The sequence below is a fragment of the Molossus molossus genome, unplaced genomic scaffold, assembly GCF_014108415.1.
Source record: "Molossus molossus isolate mMolMol1 unplaced genomic scaffold, mMolMol1.p scaffold_m16_p_18, whole genome shotgun sequence".
NCBI lineage: Eukaryota > Metazoa > Chordata > Mammalia > Chiroptera > Molossidae > Molossus > Molossus molossus.
The window spans coordinates 62,330,610-62,346,361 of NW_023425353.1; the positions used below are offsets into that span (position 1 = coordinate 62,330,610).

Consider the following 15,752-nt stretch of genomic DNA (forward strand, 5'->3'; position numbering starts at 1 on the left):
CTCAGTGGTTAGAGCATCTGCCCGCAGACCAAAGGGTCGTGGGTTCATTTTCCAGCCCCAGTCGGGGTTGTACAGGAGGCAACCAATCAATGTGTCTCTCTCATATGGATGTGTGTCTCTCTCTCCCCACCCCTTCTACTCTCTCTAAAATAATAAACAAATGGAAAAATATCCCTAAGTGAGGATTAACCAAACAAACAAACAAAAAAGACCTTATACGCAAACAAGATCTTATACATGTACATTGTACATGTAGCCCTGGCCTGTTTGGCTCAGCAGTTAGAGCGTCAGCCTGCGGTCCAGAGACCCGGGTTCAGTTTCCGCTAAGGGCGCGTACCTCGGTTGCAGTTTGTCCCTGGTCCTGGTTGGTTGTGCGGGTGGCAGCCACTCGATGTGTCCCTTTCACATAGATGTTTCTCTCTCTCTCTCTCTCCCTCCCACTCCATCTGAACAAAACATGAAAAAATGTCCTTGGGTGATAAAAACTAAAAAAATAAAAATAAAATGTACATGTATATGCATGTATGTATGTGTAAAAATGCATGCACATACAAAAATACAGAGTTTAGAAAAGTGGTTAAGAATTATGTTAAGTAGAAAAAATGGCATAAAAAACTTGAAGTCTTTAAGATTACAAATGTATAAAAATATATAATCATAGTTAAAGAGATCATAAAAAATGAAAGGAATCAATACAGTTAAGGTTTTAGGAATTAAAGCAGGACACTTTGTCAAGACTTTTTGAACAAAATTTTGATATAGCTTCAGCACAAAAATACTAACGGAAGTAAACATTACTGATCAACACTAAGTAATGTGTGCAGGAAACATCCCTGGGAGTCTCTGCCATCCACATTTCACCTTTAGGGATGATGAAGAGTGATGGGTGAGAGAGAAATGGGAATATGGTTCAGGATGATGCTTTATACATTCTTCTTTTAATTTTAAAGCTTAAAACGTATTGCCTTGTTTTATAGAAAAAAAAAAACACAATTAAAAACATAAAAAATACATCTTGAAATATAAAATAAGTACACTCTTAGTTTTTAAACTTAACATTACTATTTCCAACCATTGTAATATCCTTAGACTAAGTGCATCAGAGTCACTCTGGCAAACTTCTTGATGATAAACATATAGGGTTATAAGAAATAATATACAAGATGGGTCAAGAAGAAAGGGCAAGCCATGTCCTACCTCAATTATCATGACAGAGGGTTCTTCTTTGTAGGGATATAGAAAAATAAATTGTATATAATTCACTGCCTATAAGCAAAAAGGAGAGGAGTAATCCAAAAGTCATTCTCTCTTTCTCTCTTATTTACTTTGAGGTAGGCCAGCTAGCATGCTGTAAGCAGCCCTACTGAGAGGTCCATGTGGCAGTAAGGAACCCGGTCAGTTAACAATGATGTAGGTGAGCTTGAAAGTGACTCTTTTGTCCCTTGTCTAGTCTTCAGAAGACTACAGCCCTGGTTAATGTAATTTCAAGAGCGATACTGAGCCATAATCATGCTGCCAAGCTGTTTCTGAATCCATGACCCACAGAAACTACAATTACTTGTTGTCGTTAAGTGGCTAAGTTTTAGAGTAATTTGTTATGAAATATATAACTAGTACTGATCAATATATAAAAGTGATAAATAGCCGGACTTCCCCATTGCATCAGACTTAACATCCCATAAACAAATTGTAAAAAGACAAGAAAGGGCCTGGCCAGTGTGGCTCAGTGGTTGAGCCTCGACCCATGCACCAAGAGGTAGCCAGTTCAATTCCTGGTCAGGGCACATGCCCAGGTTGTGGGCCCAATCCCCAGTGGGGGGCATGCAGAAAGTGGCTAATTGATGTTCTCTCTCATCGACGTTTCTCTCTCTCTCTCCCTCTCCCTTCCTCTCTCTCTAAAATCAATAAAAAGAAAAAAAAAAAAACGACAAGAAAGGTTCCAAAATTAGCTTACCTGTACAATTGGTGGAGTTGTTTGTGAATAGGGTGATGTCACACCATAGACAGTTGGACAAGTCTGTCCTTGATAATATATGGTCGGTTGAGATTGTGCAGGACTAGAATACTGCTGCTGTACACTGACAGACTGTTGGTTTGAATCCCAAACACCATAATTCTGTCCCTGGACTGGGCCTGGGGCCGGCACTGGCAAGACAGTGACGCTGGAGTCTTGGTGTACCACACCATCACTTTGGGCCACATACTGTGAACTGGAAACTTCCACAGGGGCTGTCACATGTGGCACCACTGGCACAGGTGGAGGGGCAGCAAGAGGTTCTGTAGAATGTCCTACCAAGGGCTGAGAATGATCATAAGGAGCAGGGGAACACACAGGGTCCATGCTGGGTGTGGGGAGGAGCACCTTTCCAGCATTGGGGTTGCTGGGATCCACGTAGGCCTGCATGGGATAACCTGGTGGGTAGCCAGCAAAGGGATGATGAGAGGCATTGTAGCCAAGAGAGTCATAGGGCAGTGGAGATGTCATTCCCAGGTTCTGCATCTGCTGCTGTTGTTTCTGAGCCTCCCGCTGAGCGACCTCTTGCTCAAACAACTTACGACGCTCCTCTGTAGAAAGTTTATTACGGTCTTTTCGTACTTTCTTTTTAGAAGTTGGTGTATCATATCTAGAAGAAAAACGATAAGAGCATCACAAAAAGTTGTTCCCTAAATTATAGAATAAAAGCAGTAATAAGTGTTATGTCACTCAATACTAATCATTAACTACAACAACTCCAATTTGGCACTGGTTAAAAATCACACTCAAAATTACTTAAGGAGTCTTGCAAACAGAAGAGAAGCCCAAGGGAATAGACATCTAGATGAAAAGAATTATCATATTCTAAGATTCTACCATTTCAAATTAAAGATACATATAACATCCTAAGTAGATTCTTCTTTAGAGTTGGGGACAGATCTATAAGTACAAATTCTGAAATTAAAACAAACCAAAATACACTAATAGAAACTACAGAATTTAACGTATGCCTGGCCACACACATTTATAACAAATATCAGCAAAGGATGAGCCTGCACATATGAAAGCATGGAGAGTTATATACTCTATCTGTGCAATACCAAGTATAATATCTTATTGCTAAGCCTCATACCTTGTGATAGTTTTTTTAAATTTATTATCCTCACCTGAGGACATTTTTGCATTTATTGTCAGACAGAGTGGGAGGGAGAGAGGGAGAGAGAGAGAAACATCAATGCAAGAGAGACACATCGAGTGGCTGCCACACACACAACTCCAACAGGGGCTGGGGACAAACTGCAACCTAGGTACGTGCCCTTAGCAGAAACCGAACCTGGGACTCTCTAACCGCAGGCCAACGCTCTAACCATTGAGCCAAACCAGCCAGGGAACGTTTTGATAGTTTTTTGTTTGTTTGTTTGTTTGTTTTTATCCTCACCAGAAGATATTTTTCCATTTTTCGTACAGATAGAGTGGGAGGGAGAGAGAGAGAGAAACATCGATGTGAAGGGACACATCGAGTGGCTGCCACCCACACAACCAACCAGGGCCGGGGACAAACTGCAGTATGTGCCCTTAGCGGGAACCAAACCCGGGTCTCTCCGGACCGCAGGCCAACGCTCTAACCGCTGAGCCAAACTGGCCAGGGCCGTTTTGATAGTTTTGACAAGTATTCTCAGCAAGCCTACAAGAGACCATCAGCCCTAACAATCTCATAACAAAAAAGAGAATTGAGGACATAAAAGATTTTTTTATGAAGTTCTATAGTCAAAATCAAATTTCTGAGAAAATGGTCTTGGCAAAAAATTTTTAAATGACAACTTATTTCAAGATGTTTTGTTGAAAAGAAATATCTAATAAGAGCTTCATAGATAAGGGCATAACATTTATCCAAACAACAAAAGCCCGGCCGGTGTGGCTCAGTGGTTGAGCATTGACCCATGCACCAAGAGGTTGCCGGTTCAATTCCCAGTCAGGGCACATGCCTAGGTTGTGGACCCAATGCCCAGTGGGGGGCATGCAGGAGGCAGCCAATCGATGTTCTTTCTCAATGATGTTTCTATCTCTCTTTCCCTCTCCATAATCAATAAAGAGAAAATTTAAAAACAAAACAAAAACAAAAAATATATGCTTTAAAAACCTCTCCTGGTCAGTGTGGCTTGGTAGTTGAGCATCAACCCATGCACCAAGAGGTTGCTGGTTCGATTCTGGGTCAGGGCACATGCCCAGGTATGGGCCCAATCCCAGTGGGGGGCATGCAGGAGTCAGCCAACAGATGTTCTCTCTCATCGATGTTTCTATCTCTCTCTCTAGAATAATAAAAAAAAAAAATTAAAGTGTTAGTGAGGTGGTGTTGTCTTTAGCTGCCTGGCAGAAACAAATGCAAATAGTCTATAAAAGAGAGTACCTTAAATTCAGGTCTCAATTAATCCCCACAGGTCAAGCTCTAAGGAATAGAATTTCATTTAAAAAATAAAGTTACATATAATTATAAAATTATATACATATAAACAAATGAGAGGAAAAGACCTATGAAGAATGCTGAGACTGCTGGAGTTATCCAACACCAACTACAAAAGAAGAATGCTAAAAATTAATGAACTAAGAATCCTAATTATTCCAATTAAGAAATTAAAATAATAATGATAATAAACCTAAAAAAAAAAAGGGAAGAAAATAAAAACATGTTTAAAAATCAATACCAAGATAGTCCTAGCCAGTGTGGCTCAGTGTTTAGAGTGTCAGCCCGAGGACCAAAGGGTCTTCAGGTTAGATCCCCAGTCAAGGGCATGTACCTGGGTTGCAGGTTCAATCCCTGGCCCCAGTTGGGGTCTGGGTCATGCGGAAGCAACCAACTGATGTGTCTCTCTCTCTCCATCCCTTTTCCACTCTCTCTGAAAATCAATGGAAAAAAGTCCTCTGGTGAGGATTAATCATACATACATAGATACATACATACCAAGATAAAAAATGTATTGGCAGCATTGTTAGCAAAATAACAAAAACAAGGCATAAGGATTAGAAAAGAAAAATAAAGAAATTCATATGATATGGACTGGTGGTGACAAAGAGAAAGAAAGGCTAAAAATCTGATACTTGTTTTTTGCGCTCCCCCCCAAAAAGAGGTTTTTTTATTTCTAAAGCTCTGCCATATATTTCTAGCAGGTGCTGATTATCACCTGCCACACTCACACCACTGTCCATGTAGCAGGAAAAGACAGCCTGGTCATCAGCAGACCAGACCAGAGAGGTGCACTGAGATGGCTCTGCCTTGCTTTTGGTACTGATAACTTCCTGCTTCAATTCATCTACAAGAAGTTTGCCCTCTAAGTTCAAGATCTTGATGTTGGGGCCATGACAGCACAGAGCTAGTAGCTAAAAGCCCTACACTCTTGAAATTAATAAGAGTTTTATATGGCTGCCAAACATGAAATCAATATACAAAAGTCAACTGCATATCTACACACCAGCAACAAAGTGAAAATGTAACAAAAATTAAGGTTCTCAGAAATAAATAGACTGTAAGATACATAAGACTTTCTGGAGAAAATTGTAAATAATTAAAGAGATTAATGAATAATTTTATCTTTATTAAAAATATTAAAGAAGACCTAACTAGACAGAGACTATTCAAATATGCAATATGAATACAGAAATAGAAATACTAAACAATTTAAAGATGTCAAGTCTCCTTAGAATTGTCTCTGAGAGGGTAAAGGGAGTGGAAAAAACCTGGCAAGCAGATTCTAAGGAGGAACAAGTCTGAGAAAAGACATGACATCCAGAAAATCAAGTAGAGATGTGCCCTACTTGCTATCAAGACAATACATTACAAGATCAGAAACAGATCCTCCCATATATGAAAACTTAGAGAGAGGCTGCACTGCAAGTTAGTGGAGAAAGGATGGACTTTCAAGCAAATAAAGCTGCGACAATTGGGTATTCACTTATGTAAAAAACAAAACCAGATTCCTACCTTACAACATATATAAAAATTCCCAATGAATTAAGAATCCAAATCTCTTTAAAAACAAAAACAAAAAATACCACCTAAAGGGTAGGAAAGAACTTAAAACACAGTTAGCACTAGCCATTAAGGAAACATACAATACATAGAATATATTCAATTAAACCATAATCAACAAATTCTGTATACCAAAAGATATACAAATGATACAAAATGAGCCAAACACAAGCCATAAACTGGGGGAGGAAAAAATACTTGCAAAAATTATCACCAAAACGTAATTATATTTAGAATGTAGTATATAAAAAACTCCTAAAACTCAAAAAGACAAATAATAAATGAATAACACATATAAAGATATTTCACAGAAGAGGAAATAGAAATGGTCAATAAATATATAATAAGATATTCAATCTATTTAGTAATTAGGAGAACACAAATTAAAATCACCATGAGTTACTATTACACACCCAGACAGCCCACAATTAAAAATTCTGACAACTGCTATATAAATGTAAATTAAAAATTAAAAAGAACTTCTAGGGCCCCTGGCTGGTTTGGCTTAGTGGTTAAAGCATCGGCCCTCAGACAGAAGGGTCATGGGTTCGAATCCCAATCGAGGGTACGTACCTGGGTTGCAGGTTCATCCCCAGCCCCAGTCAGGATCCTGGTGGAAGCAACCAATAAATGTGTCTGTCTGTCTGTCTCTCCCTCCCTCCCTTGCACTCTATCTAAAAAAATCAATGGAAAAATATTCTCTGGTGAAGATAAAGAAAATAAAAAAGGAACTTCTAGGAAATTAATGTTTTCTAGTCCCTAGTGGGTGATTATGTGGCCTTTCCCCTTATTAGCATGACAAAGCCTTTGACACAGAAATCAATCAGCATTTGACTGGTATGGCACAAGAGTCACTAGAAAACAAAATTCTGACTTTGGAAGAATTACCATTATCTTTGAGGAGTTATCTCCCATCAACCCCCATGCCCCTTTAAAGAACAAATCTTTGGCTCCTCAAATATTATTTAAATGTTATCAAGTAGAAACCATTCAAGTACTGAAAATCTATTAGTCTTCATAGCTAATATTAATAACAAAAGTGACTGTCTCAATATTTACTGGTAAAGTTTTATACTCACTCATCAAGAAAATATGCTTATCCCAAAAGCCCTCAGTGTCCCAAATCAGATGTGACTTGAGCACTTTTTGACTTGCTCAGAAAAGAGAACACTCAAACAAGCCACTTACCTATCATCTGGCCTTTTTGTTCCTCGCTCATAGGCAGAAGAAGGTGGCGAGAGGGAGCCCCTTCGTTTCCTTTTCTCTTTATTTTGAGCTTGCTTGTCTGGGTCTCTCTCTCTTGACCTGTTAGGAGTCTTTGGGGCAGCTGTTTGATCTCTGAAGCCAACAGCATCCCTTCCTCGTTCCGTTACTGAGGGAAAAGGGTTTTAAAAAATTTTTACTTGGTAGACTTTTCTCCATCATGTTAGTGCATCAACTGTATAATAAAATTTCTATCCAACAAATGGATCTATGGACTCCTCCTGCAGGTCCATCCTGAATTTGGATGAGACACAAGGTCTTGTGAGTGCACTCTACCTCTTCTGTGAATGCCCGTTTCTATCTTTCCCCACCGAAGTGTCAGCCTAAGTCTTCGATGTTTTTAACAAGTTCTGTGGAACACAGCATGCAAGATATTCCCATTACCTTTAGCAAGGCAGTCTGCTTGTCAGTTCAAAATGTAAAAGCCTTCTACTGCCCCTGTAACTCTGCATATTTACAATTTAGAGAAGAGCAGCCTGACATAAAAACCTCAACAGGAAATGTCTCTTTCATTAAAAGGGGGGGGGGGTGATTAGACAACCTTTATTTTTTATTATTATTTTTATCCTCACCTAAAGACATTTTTTGCATTTATCTTCAGACAGAGCGGGAGGAAGAAAGGGAAGAAGAGAGAGAGAAACATCGATGTGAGAGAGACACATCAAGTGGCTGCCATTCACACAACCCAACCAGGGTGGGGGATAAACTGCAACTGAGGTACACGCCCTTAGTGACAACTGAACCCGGGACTATCTGGTCCGTGGGTGGACGCTCTAACCGCTGAGCCAAACTGACCAGGGCGACAACTTTTATTTTGTTACCAATAAAAGAATTTTTACTGCTTCTGTACTCAAGAAGGGTGAGTGTTTATTTACAACTTCCTCCAAAGTGAATGACTGTAAAATTTAACAAACTAGTACAGTTCAATTTACTAAGTAAACAGAATGTAACCTTCTAAGGTAGTTCAATTTGTAGACAACTTTTAATGAACAACAATTTCAAAAGAAAAATATTTCCAACACAGCTGTAAAAAAAAAAAAAAAGCCAGAGAACTACATCTTCAAAAAAAGAACACCAGCTTCCTATTGAAAGATGATACTACTACCCACAAGGTTCTCTCTTTTTTTTTTTTTATCCTCACCCGAGGACATTTTCCCATTTTTTTTGTTCAGGTAGAGTGGGAGGGAGAGAGAGGAACAGAGAGAGAGAGAGAAACATCGATGTGAAAGGAACACATCGAGTGGCTGCCACCCGCACGACCAACCAGGGCCGGGGACAAACTGCAACCGAGGTACGCGCCCTTAGCGGAAACCGAACCTGGGTCTCTCAGGACCGCAGGTCGACGCTCTAACCGCTGAGCCAAACCGGCCAGGGCCACAAGGTTCTCTTAACCTAAAATGGTTATTACTCGCGTTATCCTCACCCAATTCTATTGTCACTGCCCCCAAAGCTGCTCTAAATACTACTTTTCACTGATTTTGCCTCCTAGTTTCTCATCTCCCTGAGAAATCTAAATTCCACCACTGAACATTTTAAAATAAACTAAATGGTTTTTTTTTTTCATTACTGACGTTTTAGAGAGAGAAAAGGGGAGAGGGAAAGACAGAAATATCGATGAGAGAGAACATCAATCTGCCGCCTCCTACATGCCCCCCACTAGGGATCGGGCCCACAACTAGGCATGTGCCCCCGACCGGGAATTGAACCAGCAACCTCTTGGTGCATGGGTCGACAGTCAACCACTGAGCCACACCGGTAGACACACCAGTGGCCACGGGGCAAACTCAATGGTATTATACGCTGTTGCTTTGTGTATGTTAGTACTACTCCCTGATGAATTAGATTGCTCTTTTCTTGAGGACAGAATTTCTTATAAAATCTCTCTCACAGTACAAAGCAGTGTCTCAACAAATGTTAACTGGCTGTTCTTTTTCTCATCCCTGAAAAATGTGTTATCAGTTGTTTTTTCCCTAGCCATAGGGTTAGGTTTGCACATGGCATTCTGAAGTTCTCCTTTCAGTTGGCCAGAAACTACACTTATTTGCAAAACAGTTACTAATTAACAGCCTGTGTGGCATTTGTCAGTGAGAAGCTAACAGAAGGTATCGATACCATATACTGATAGAAAATGTTGTATAATTAAAACACTGTTCCAGCTCATAGGTATCAGCACATCCTTCAGTGAAGTACTATTATCTAGTTTCATCTGTATCTACCCATGACTACTATATTTCCACCTACAAACCCAGGTTCCTTGCCCTGGTGTTAATTTCCTTAAAATGTGGCTATTTCTTTACTATATCCTGGTAAAATAAGAAAAGACATCACGCCCTGGCCGGTTTGGCTCAGCGGTTAGAGCGTCGGCCTGCGGTCCAGAGAGACCTGGGTTCGGTTCCCGCTAAGGGCGCGTACCTCGGTTGCAGTTTGTCCCCGGCAAACTGCCCTGGTTGGTCGTATGGGTGGCAGCCACTCAATGTGTCCCTTTCACGTCAATGTTTCTCTCTCTCTCCCTCCCACTCTATCTGAACAAAAAATGGAAAAATGTCCTCGGGTGAGGATTAAAAAAAAAAGAAAAGACACCACACCAACAGTTTAGGATCTGACTCTGTGTCTTAGAGTACGTGAGGCAGAGAAATCATTTCATTTATTCAGGCTGATTTTCTCATATAAAATGAGAGTGAAGCTAGACTACATAATTCCCAAAGTATTTCACAATTCTTACAAATTTTAAAAGTTCTAAAGAGCTTTTTAAGTGCTTGACATTGAGAGGTAATAAAGCCAGGCTTGAATTATAAGCATTTCTGTAACTAAAAAGCCTGAGACTAAGACTGGAGAGGGGAGTCCATATGTAAAGGAGACTAAAGTTGGCACACAAAAGTCTGCTTCCTGAAAGAAATTATAATGGTCCATTATAGACAAATGCCATGTATCATCTCTCAGAGGGCCACATTAGATTAGATATTTGCAAAATATTGGGGGAAAACCTCAATGGTATTTAAGCTTTGAGTCTCCTGCTAATAATTTCAACTCAGTGGGCCCAGAGAAACTAGCCTCGGATGATCAACTCTACAGTGATGTCACTGGTTTTGTCAACCAGTACTGCCCAACTCTGCTTTGTTTCTTATGGGAAGAATTCCTTGCAGCCCTAAGTAGGATATCTATGAAGAGATTAAATCAGAATTAAACATATCCAAAAGATACAACAGTGACACAAATGACACCCCATAGGTCTTTAACCATTATGATTATTTAGCCAATCTAATATTTAAGATTATAAAAAGCTTGCCCTGGCTGGTGTTGCTCAGTGGTTAGCACATTGGTCCACTCACTGAATGCTCACAGGTTCGATTCCTGGTCAAGGGCATGTACCTGGATTGCAGGTTCCATGCAGGAGGCAACCAATTGATGTGTCTTTCAGATCGCTGTTTCTCTCTCTCCTACTATCTCTAAAAATCAATGGGGAGACAGATTATCCTTAGGTGAGGATTAACAACAAAAAGATCATAGAAAGCTCTTCATGTCAAAAATAAAGAAAAATTTCAAAACATGAACACACTGCCTCTTTCACTCTACTTATACTAGGTCAGTGCTGGAGGGGCTAAAGAGACCAACATAATTGATCTCCAGTTCTTTTAATCTGTAAAAGAGTATGTTGAAAATCCATAAACTAGACCACCAAGGCCTCCCTATTATCTGTTTTGTAACAATGATTCTTAACCTTTTGAGGAGTCACTGACTCTCTGAGACTCTGAAAGTTCTGAATTTTCCCCAGAAAAATGAATATACACAAAGAATTTTGTATAGAAACATCTACAGGTAAAGCCACAGACCTCTAGGAGTACACGTTTAAGAATGTCTGCTCTAGCCCTGGTTGGTTTCGCTCAGTGGTTAGAACATCAGCTCATGGACCCATGAGTCGCAGGTTTGAGTCCAGTCAAGGGCATGTACCTCAATTGTGGTTCATCCCCAGTCCTGGTCAGGGTTGTGCAGAGGCAACCACTCAATGTGTCCCTCTCACATGGATGTTTCTCTATCTCCCTCCCTCCCTCCCTTCCACTCTATCTGAAGATATATGAAAAAGTGTCCTCCCGCAAAGATTTTAAAAAAAGTCCCTGGCCGGTTTGGCTCAGCAGTTAGAGTGTCGGCCTGCAGTCAGAGAGACCCAGGTTCGGTTCCCGCTGGGGGCATGTGCCTCGGTTGCAGTTTGTCCCCGTCCCCAGTTGGGTTGTGTGGGTGGCAACCACTCAATGTGTCCCTTTCGCGTGGATGTTTCTCTCCCTCCCTCCCACTCGAACAAGAAATGGAAGAATGTCCTCGGGTGAGGATAAAAAAAAAAAAGAATGTCTGCTCTAGAACAAATCATTGGAAGAAGATACTAAATATAAAGAGACATCGCCTTTGGCAAAAATTCACTAAGAAAGCATAAAAATAGAAGATTATAAACCTTAACACCAAATATTTCATTTATCTAATTACATATTTTCTGGTTTCAAAAACAAAATAGCTCGAGTTCTTATCAGTTAACTCTGCATATTTCTAAAAGAATATTTGTAAAGCTACATACACAGGATATCTCTCAATACCTACTTGTATTCTCCTTTTCAGTTTGACTTTTCTTTGGAATTCGATATACCTCCTGCAAAAAAAAAAAAATACACCAAAAGAAGGGTTATTAGTGTGGATTGGAAGCGGTGACTGCTTTGAAGCTGCGTAATTTCACATGGCAACAAAGAAATGGGAAGACACAGGCTAGTATTTAGTTATTTTCTAAAACTTAACTTATATCTGGCTTTAAAAAACAATATATCTTGGTCCCTTAAAAACAAGTAAAAATATATAGCACAAGTAAATACATTTTAACATCTATAAGGCCTATATGATCTCATTAGTCAAATAGCAGACTAAGTAACTAGGCATTATAATTTTGGCATAAGCACACTTCCTGATCATTTCTGTATACTTTCTACCTATAAAATTAAGTCAGTTATAGTTCCTTATGCATAAGAATAATTCTAACATCTTACTCATCACCACTACTTAAAGAAAAGTTTCGTAGTAACTCAGCTATATAAAAAAAAAAAAAACTTCAGAAAAATTACATGTAAAGACAATTTCTGCTATTCAGCATATTTTTCTATAAATGCAAAACCAATATGGCTAATGGCCAAATGTAGTATCTACTTTCATATTGTTGTCATTTTTTAAAAAAAGGAAAGAAACATTAAATCACTGTTGCTCTTGAAATAGCATCTAATACTACAGCAAAATTATTTTTGAGATACGTAAAGTGTGTTTTTAGGCCTCGGGGTATCTTTCTTGATGCATGAATCTAAGGCCTAGAACAAGTTCTGTTCCCTGACAGTCTGCTGTTCTGGTCCATCAAGTAGCTCTCTGGCACAACACTTCCTACAAGTCACCTTGTTAAGTGGGCAAATGGCAAACCCACACATTCTCAATGGTACATCATATGATATCTTCCCTTTAGAGTAATCTCATAATATTAAATATATCTATATGACCTAATAATCCTTTTCAAGAAATTGTACTCTTAAAAAAAAAAAATCAAAGAACTCCTCTTCCAACATAATTGTTGATTCTAGCAAAATTTGTAGAAAATGAGAAATAGCCCACATGACACACAATCGAGGAGAGGTCAAGATGTAATATTAGGTTGCCATTAAAAATGACAAATGTGGCCTGGCTGGTGTGGCTCTGTCCATTGAGCATCATCCCATAGACTGAGAGGTCCTGGTTTGATTCCTGGTCAGGGAACATGCCCGGGTTGTGGCCTTGATCCCTAGTAAGGGGCGTGCAGGAGGCAGCCAATTGATGTGTCTCTCTCACATCAATGTTTCTCTCTTTCTCTTTCTCTCCCTCCCTCCTCCCATTCTATCTGAAAATAAATGAAAAATATCCTCAGGTGAGGATTAAAAAAAAAGTACTTAAAAAAAAAGACTTCAATACTCCATGCATGCTGATAAATTATCTAATAAAGTTGAGCATTGTTATAATTAAACGTGCACTTACCCTGTGTCAGGTATCATGCTAAGCTCTTCAATACGTTATATTATTTGAATTTCAAAACAACTCTATGAAGTACTATTATCTCACCTCTATTTTACAAGTGGAAAAAAATTACTTAAAAAAGCTGAAGCAACCTGACCAAGATTATGATGCTATCAGATGATCTGACTCCAGATCACTTTTTTGTTGTTGTTAATCTTCACCCAAGGATATTTTTTCCATTGATCATTTTTTAGAAAGAGAGTGGAAGGGGGGGGGGTGGACTTTGATGTGAGAAACATCAATTGGTTGTCTCCTACACAAGCCCCAAATGGGGTAGGTAACCTGCAACCCAGGTAGGTGCCCTTGCCCGAGAATTGAACCTGCAACCCTTCAGTGCACAGGCTGACACTCTAACCCGAGCCACACCAGCTAGGGACAGATCACTTTTTTTTTAAATCCTCACCCGAGGACAGTTTTTGCATTTACCATCAGATAGAGCGAGAGGAAGAGAGGGGGGAAGAGAGAAAGAGAAACATCGATGTGAGAGACACACATCAACTGGTTGCCACCCACACAACCCTACCCGGGGTCGGGGACAAACTGCAACCAAGGTACGTGTCCTTAGCGGGAACCGAACCCGGGACTCTCCAGTCGCAGGCTGATGCTCTAACTGCTGAGCCAAACCTGCCAGAGCAGGACAGATCGCTTTTTATCTTCTGTACTAGATGACACAGAATATGGCTAACATCATTAATTTAGAAAGAAGTACCATTTGGGGGACTTATGCATAAATGTAGTAGCTTTGTCCACCACCTCCTGGATTTTCTTTCCCATGTAGGACTTCCCACTAGAGCTGTGATTCCCAACTCTGGCTGCACAATTAGACCATTCTAGGAAACTTTTATTGACTCTAAAACTATGATCATGGATCCCAGGCATCTGTATATTTAAGAAGCTCCCCAGATGATTCTGAATGCCCAGAGAAGGTTAAGAACCACTGGCTTCTTTTAATAGCCCTCACTCACTACTCACAAGGGAGAATTTGAGAGAAGGAACTATGCATATGCATGCCTATCCTCAGCTCAGAGCCATCTGGGCCTCCTCTTGGGCTGCTTTTGCTTGGAGAGAGGATACATTCCAATCTGCTCCTCTGCAGGATGCCTGGAGTTGTCCAGCTGTCAGTGTCTATCTGCAATACTGAATCAGGGATAAAGACAGGAAGGACAGCTGACACTGTCTGATTCCTCCTGTCTGCTTCTCACAGGGGTTACCAAACTTAGAAAAAAGTAATAAAGCCACTCATCAACACCTACCCACACTATTGGGAAAAAAATAGGCATTCTGAAAACCTAGGCACTCCAAAAGATAACATGTTTATTCATGAAGGGTGAGTAGAACAGATAACATTAAGAGATGTCTGTGTTGATAAGAATTATACAATCTTAACCTATTTAGCTTCTTTTAACATAAGGTACAAGTATTCATTACAAACATTTATAGTAATTTATTACACAGATCTCAAGTTGGGGACCCATTCTGTGGTGGCCATTAACTACCAGAGGAAACACTTCCTAAAAATATATTCTTTTTTAAAAAAAATATTTTCAGTGATTTTTTTGTTTTGTTAAGCCTCACCTGAGGATATTTTTCCACTGATTTTTAGAAAGGGTGGAAGGGACAGAGGGGTGAGGAGAGAGAGAGAAACATCAATGTAAGAGAGATACATTGATTTGTTGCCCCCTGAACAACCCTTACTGAGGTCAGGGATTGAATCTGCAATCCAGGTATGTGCCTTTGACCAGGAATCAAACCCGAGACCTTGCCCTGGCCAGTTTGGCTCAGCGGTTAGTGTTGGCCTGCAGTCCAGAGAGACCTGGGTTTGGTTCCCGCTAAGGGCACATACCTTGGTTGCAGTTTGTCCCTAGCCCTGGTTGGGTCGTGCGGGTGGCAACCACTCGATATGTCCTTTCACGTCAGATGTTTCTCTGTCTCTCTCCCCCTCCCATTCTATCTGAACAAAAAATGAAAAAATGTCCTTGGATGAGGATAAAAGAAAAAAAAATTAAAAAAACAAAAACCCAAGACCCTTTGGTCCGCAGGCCAATGCTCTAACCACTGAACAAAACCAAACATGGCATAATTGATTTTTTAAAAGACAGAGAGTAAGGCAGAGGGAGAGAGGGAGGGAGGGAGAGAGAGGGAGGGAGGGAGGGGGAGAGAGAGAGAGAGAAACATCAATCAGTTGTCTCCTGTACACACTCTGACCAGGTATCAAACTCGCAACTTGGGCATGTACCCTGAAGGGGAATTGAACCAGCAACCTTTCGGTGCATGGGACAATTTCAACCAACTAAATCACACCTGCCAGGGTTCAAAGATATCTTAATTTCATTCAAAGTCTACAGCAACTGTTAAGTAGAATATGTATTCTGATGTTCACAAAATGGATGACAAGTGGCTGAGAGCAACTGACTATTAGTGTGT

General features: G+C 40.1%; 1 protein-coding gene across 3 annotated transcripts in view; it reads right to left on the bottom strand.

Moving 5' to 3' along the window:
* Nucleotides 1-15,752, bottom strand: part of SETD2 (SET domain containing 2, histone lysine methyltransferase) — a 107,145-nt gene that overhangs the window by 18,198 nt on the left and 73,195 nt on the right. For all 3 annotated transcript variants that reach the window (XR_004960178.1, XM_036267207.1, XM_036267209.1), the window contains 3 exons: nucleotides 11,850-11,898; nucleotides 7,188-7,371; nucleotides 1,955-2,624 (listed from right to left, as the gene is read on the bottom strand). Coding sequence is in view for 2 of the 3 variants with exons in the window: in XM_036267207.1 (XP_036123100.1) it covers nucleotides 1,955-2,624; nucleotides 7,188-7,371; nucleotides 11,850-11,898 (903 nt within the window). In the remaining variant the exon portion in view is untranslated. The remainder of the gene's footprint in view (nucleotides 1-1,954; nucleotides 2,625-7,187; nucleotides 7,372-11,849; nucleotides 11,899-15,752) is intronic.